The following is a 6,577-nucleotide window of genomic DNA, read 5'->3' on the forward strand; positions in this document are numbered from 1 at the left end:
TAGTGCTTCAGCTCCTGCTGAATTTTGAATGGTTGTGTAGTGATCGTGGTTTGCTTTGATGCCAATTTGATGTAGGAGAGAAGGATTCAGAAATAGACAAGGGAAAGAGACAGAATTAGGGGCAGAGCAAACAGAGATGGAGGAGGAAGTAGATGAAGAAGGAAGAAGAAGAAGAAGAAGAAGAGGCAGAAGGAGAACTTGCAGGGGAGAGAGAGACAGAGAGGGAAACTGCTGCATTTCTAACTTCAAATGATTAACTGTACAATAACTTAGAGGCTGTTTGGTATCATTGTAAAAATTACAGAAACGAAAATCAGAACCGAAAGCCAAAAACTAGAAATAAAATCTAAAAACAAGAAACCAACAACCTGTTTGTTAATATTTATAAAACTAAGATAGATTAAAAATTTAATTAAAAAATGCTCATTTTTGTTTTTAAATCAGATAATACTATAAGAATATGATTAAAATAATAAAATTGCAAAATAATGCACATTTTAAAAATACTATAATAAAAATAAAATTTATTATAATTATTTTATTTAATTGCTATATTTTTGAAAGTTATTCTATAGTAAAAATTTTTTGGACATGACAATTGAAAAATAGTAAAATTATATTGTAATTGCTTTTATTATTATTTTTTTGCAATTTATGCATATATTTTTTATTTTAATTATATTTAAAATTATATGATCATTTAATTTTAATTTTAATTTGAAAGCGAATAAAATGAATGATTTAATTCAAAAAATTATTTGTGGATATTAAAACTTTTGGCAATAGGTTGCCGAAACAACTGAAAATCATAAAATCGTTTTAAGTTTTTTCACAAATAGCTAAAAACCAACAATTGAAATAGAGAACTGACAACATAAACAAACATGTTGTAATCTATTTTTTCACTGTGTAGAAATAGAAAACAACAATGATACCAAGTAGACCTTTACACGTTCAGGATTTATACCACTACTAGCTAAAACACATATTTACATTAAAGCCCCAACAAAACAAGGAAATACAAAATAACCTCGAAGCACTTAAACACACAAAAATAAACCTAATTAACTAAATTTCTAAAATAACAAGAGGTTTCCCAAACTAAATATAAAAACCTAGCTACAATATAAACACCTAAAGTCCTCCATTGGTGGTTTCTCATCACCCCCTATTTGGCTTTAAGGTGAAAGTGACTTAGCTGGTCAACAAAAAATTCAACTAGCTACTGCTGCACTTGTGTGAACAATGAACATATTGGCTGTCACTAAGATAATCCATTCACCTTAGTCTGTTGCTTATGCATCAATTTATCCATTTAAAAAGGAGAAACCGGATTCAACTAGAAAACCATGCACATACTGGATCTGCTCAGTAAAAATCCTAAAAATTGGCTGTAACCTTCATCTTTGTTTAGAATAATTTGGTTGACCACAACTCAATCTTGTGTGTGATGCTTCTTATGATTTAATGGTTTTAAGACAACTTCTCTTCATGCCCCTTTCATTAGCTTAACCCATTGGTTTTACAAGGTTGAGCTGACAAACTCTGTCACTGTTGTCATCACACAAAGATCAATAAATTTTTGTAGATGTAGTGATGATATCAGATTTTTTATAAGAGAAATGAAAGTGAAAATAATATAGTACAAAATGCCACTAGAGGTTTTCTTAGACAATATGGCTAGCAGATGTGAAGGAAATTTTTTGTCTTGAGGGGTTAAATGAAGTATAGGTATGGAAAGTTAGTTACATGCAACAATCACTGTTAGGTTACCACTTTACCTGAAAGCCTAACTTGTTACATTGTGATCCGACAATGTATATCAAGCTTTAACACTGCCCCGCATGTGCAGCTCGATTGCATGTGAAGAGAAACAATGATAAATAACCACCATTACAGGCCAAAAGATAATTTCTAACCACCACACTATAAAAACAGTTAACAAGATTAGAACCCAGAACCTCTTGGCAAGAATACGTTTGATACCATGTTAACCCTTGATCCAATGATGTCTTAACTTTATATAGGTATTTCAATTGGCACCAAACTCCTTATAGGATATGTGCAATTTCGTATACAATGTTACTAGTAAGTTAGTAACATGAACAACCTCGTGCTGCAATAGCCACTGCAGTATCATCAATTTCTTTACCAAATGCTTTTTGATTGGACTTGGTGGACTGAAGCTAAATTTTAGCCCATGTGCTCATTAATGCATAAATATGCAATTTCTCCTTAAACATTCCACTTAAAAATTTTGCATGACAAAATTTGTAACTAATGATTGTACCATGTTATTTGTAACTTCTTGTTAGCGTTTCTTCTCTTCATTGTCATGTTTTTGAATGTGGCTCTACAGGTGTGCATTTATGTTTGTGTGCCTGTGCATCTTGTCTTTCTGTGTATGCACTTGTGTGGGTGCACAGTTAGATTTTCCCAAGCATCACATCAACATCTGTGTGTGACTGATGAAATTTGAATGCAAGCATGGAGAAATATTTTTGCTCCCATTCTTTGTAATACAGAGAAGATGAAAAATGGGATCAATTTGTTATGGTGGAGACTTCAACTTTGAATCTCCATTCTTTTGGTTTCTGCATAGAAGTGGAAGGGCAATGATAATTAATAAATGGGAAAATATACATTATTGGTTCTTTCGTCAATTGAAAATCAATGCTACCAGTCAGTGTTTTAAAAGGCTCAATCAAGGCTTGCCTCAAAGCAAGGCATTCCTAAAATGCCTCAAGGTCCAATCTAAAATACCAAATTCCAAAAAGGCTAACACCTTACATGCTGAGGTTTACACATTTTTACAAAAGACATTTGTTTTTCGGCCTTTTTAGTTGAGGCTAATGCATTTTGTGTTTGTGATTATGAAGTTAGAATTGGTTAGAAAATTTTAACTACATGTTTGTAAAAAGGAATGTCATAATATGAGTTGATTTATAGAACTCTTGAACCTCAACTTTTCCAAAAGAACTGAGAGTTGTATCTTAGATTATGAAAATAGCTTAAACTTTGAAATAGTATAGCTGTCTGTTGTCATGATTTATGCCATGTATTAAGTTAACAATTTTTTATTTCAAGTAATTTGCAAAGTATATCTAATTTTTCTCTTTTATATTATATTTGTGATTTTCTTAATTTTTTATTTATTTTAAATATATATATAATTTATTTAGCATATTTTTATCTTGAAAACATATTCTCAAAAGGCTTATGCCCCAAAGCCTTAAGGCTTAAATCTCGTCTCTTAAGGGTTAAAATGCCTCGCCTTAAGCCTTCGTCTTTTGAAACATCGCTATCAGTAAAAGTGAAAAAGGACAGCCATTGTTGTCTTCTTGGAATTACTTAAGAACATTGTGGAGACCAAGGATAATCAAGATCTATTGATAGGATTTTACATTAGATAGTTATATTGGCAGGGCTTATTTAAATGGTTGGTGGAAAATGCGTATAACAAGGGAATTTAGTGATCTTTTTGTTCTTTATAGAGCTTGTTGCTGATTTTAATGGTGCTATGCATAACCCTTTTGTGACTTCTGAATTCTTTTTCAGACTTGACCTTTGATCCATATTATGTTAGCTGCTGTGCATTGATTTTTGGATTAAAAATGTATGCAATGTTCAGATTCAAGAAGTCTATGATGAAGCTGGAGTTTTGGGTTTTTGGAAAGGTGTTTTCCCGACATTGATCATGGTATGTGATGAGTGACTCTTTCATGTGCTAATGGTTGGTCACTGATTGTTCCTGCTATTGTTCACAGGTGAGCAATCCTTCCATACAGTTCATGCTGTATGAAACCATGTTGAAAAAGCTAAAGAAAAGACGTGCTTCGAGTAAAATTGGGGGTAGCCCCAGGGTAACTGCTTTGGAGGTTAGTTTTTACCTCAATTCCTTTACTTTTCAGAATCTCTCGTCTTCATGTAATTTCTAAAATTTTTACCTATCGTTCCAGTAGGTGCATACTTCTCTCCCCTCTTCCTCACCCTCACTCACCCCTCACCACCCCACCCCCCCCCCAAAAAAAAAAGCTTTCTTTTGCTGATCAGGTCGCTCAATATTTTGTTAGATATTTCTCCTTGGAGCTTTGGCAAAGCTTGGAGCTACTGTTGTGACTTATCCTCTTCTGGTAGTGAAGGTAAGGATAGAATATGATGTCCCTAAAACAAAATCCTACCATGGAGGCTTGTCTCGTGGCTGGAGTTGGTTACTATTTACTAACAGAAACCTTTATATGAGCCAACTCTTTCAAATTAATTTGGTCAAATTGTCCGAAGTGTTATATATATATATATATATATATATATTAGCTCCATAATGGAATGATAATTAGGTAGTTAGCAGGTTGCAGGCAGGTGGCTGCCAGGTTGGGGGTAGGAAGTTGAATTAGTTGAGGATGTTTCATTATGCAAGGGCATATCTTTCCCCTTTTTTTAGCAATACCCTATTACCAGACCTTTGTTCCAAGTAAATTTAGATTTGAGAATGGACTGTAGTTCTGTTGGCCTAGGTCAAATGTGCAATCAGTAAGCGCTTTAGGCAGTGCCTGCACCAAGAAGGTTTTTTAAACAGTACCTCAATCAACCTATTGGTAGGGTTGACCATTTACCTCCAATTAGAGGCAGCTGCTGAGTAGCATTAGCCCGAAAGGACTGGTAGTGGAGTCTGCAAATCTCTAGCAAACATATGCCTCTATGGATTAAGCTCTATTTGTTCCTTCCTGACTTCGCCTTCTGTAATTCTTTATTTTTAATCAAAATTGTCATGGTTTTAGATCTTGATTGGTTGTTGATTTTGGCTTGTGTATTTTTGTCCCTCTTCTTTTTTGGGTATCTATTTTGGTTTCTTATTAATTTTAATGCATGTGCAGTCAAGGCTTCAGGCTAAACAAGTTATTGGTGGTGACAAAAGGCATTACTATAAAGGTTGGAATTATTATGGTTATATATATTTTTTTCCTTGTATAAAAAACTTAACAAGTTTCAAAGATGGTTGATAGTCCACAACATTTTATGATTTTGCAATGTAGAAAACTTTAGGATTATGCCCAATCCTAGACATTCAAATTCTTTTGCCCATTCTTTTGATTGTAGCAATTCATCCTTTCTTCTCAGTGTTAATGAACAAGAATATTCACAATTATCCAGTAAAATGCTTTGTGATTCATCCATTGAAATTGGCCTTCATTGTCTAAAAGATGATTCTTAGAATCTCATAGAGCCTGCTTGGGGTTTCTTGTTTGCTCAATCTCATTTTCCTAAACCTTCTATTTCATTATTCTCTATATTTCCTTTATACATTTTTATTAGTTCCATCCATGTTGTGATATTTTGTTTAATCAAAATTTCCAACTTAGGCACAGTTGATGCTGCTGTGAAGATGGTCCGCTATGAAGGCTTCTCTGGCTTCTATAAAGGGATGAGCACAAAAATCGTACAAAGTGTCTTGGCTGCTGCTGTTTTATTCATGGTTAAAGAAGAACTTGTCCAGGGAGCTCAGCTGTTGTTTACAAAGAATGCCATTAACAAAGCAAGAGCAAAGCCTCCATGATTGAAAATACTATTCTCTTACTCTTTGTTCAGTCTTCCTTGGGCACAATTTGATCTTAAAACAGGATGCTCAAACAGGCATGGGATATAGGAGCCTGGTTGGGAAAAATATATGATCGCTAGTTCATCTTGTGCTTGATTATGAATATTTATTCCTCCTGTATAACTGTATATTAGCAGGAAGTCTGTCATTGATTTGTTGAAAGAATGAAGACCTAGCAATTCGGCATCGGACTACTGTCATACGAAAGTTGAAACACACCAATAATGCATTCTTAATTTACTGTCATGAAAGGTTTGTCTGGGCAGTCCAGTATCAATGCAATGAGAAACAAAGTGGGTACTCAATATGCCGTGGATTATGTTTGTTTGTTATTATAGTGTGTTTGATCTGCCGTGTCTAGCCAATGGTATGAGTTTTTTTTTTTTTATATATTTTTTTGTCCCCTCGCCCTAAAATTGGCCGTGGGCCACCCAGCAGGATTTACTTGGGACTGTTTGGTATCACTATAAAAATTAGAGAAAATCAAAAATAAAAATTAGAAACCAGTAACTTGTTTGGTTAATATTTATGAAATTAATATAAATTAAAATTTTAATTAAAAAAATGCTTATTTTTATTTTTAAATTAAATAATATTATGAAAATATGATTAAAATAATAAAATTATAAATAATGCATATTAAAAAATTACTATAGTAAAAATAAATTATATTATAAATATTTTACTTTAATTGTTCTACTTTTAAATTTTACTTTACAATAAAAATTTTGTTGGGCATGACAGTTGAAAAAATAGTAAAAAGTATTTTATAATTGACTTTATTACTATCTTAAAAAATTTATGTATATTTTTTTAATTATATTTAAATTCATATGATCATTTAATTTTGATTTTAATTTAAAAGTGTATAAAATGAATAATTTAATCGAAAAAGCTAATTTTGAATATTAAAATTTTAGCAATAAGTTATCAAAACAATTGAAAATAATAAAATCTAATTTTTAATTTTTTAGCAAATAA

General features: G+C 32.3%; 1 protein-coding gene across 1 annotated transcript in view; it reads left to right on the forward strand.

Annotated features, from left to right (window-relative positions):
- The window catches only part of LOC131167010 (peroxisomal nicotinamide adenine dinucleotide carrier), a 28,323-nt gene extending 22,378 nt beyond the window's left edge, over positions 1 to 5,945 (forward strand). Inside the window, exons 7-11 of the mRNA XM_058125731.1 lie at positions 3,632 to 3,700; positions 3,768 to 3,878; positions 4,074 to 4,142; positions 4,875 to 4,929; positions 5,361 to 5,945. Of these exons, the coding sequence (XP_057981714.1) occupies positions 3,632 to 3,700; positions 3,768 to 3,878; positions 4,074 to 4,142; positions 4,875 to 4,929; positions 5,361 to 5,554 (498 nt within the window). The 3' untranslated portion in view covers positions 5,555 to 5,945. The remainder of the gene's footprint in view (positions 1 to 3,631; positions 3,701 to 3,767; positions 3,879 to 4,073; positions 4,143 to 4,874; positions 4,930 to 5,360) is intronic.
- The last annotated feature ends 632 nt before the right edge of the window (positions 5,946 to 6,577 follow it).

Source organism: Malania oleifera, chromosome 10, assembly GCF_029873635.1.
Source record: "Malania oleifera isolate guangnan ecotype guangnan chromosome 10, ASM2987363v1, whole genome shotgun sequence".
In the NCBI taxonomy this organism is placed as follows: Eukaryota; Viridiplantae; Streptophyta; class Magnoliopsida; order Santalales; family Ximeniaceae; genus Malania; species Malania oleifera.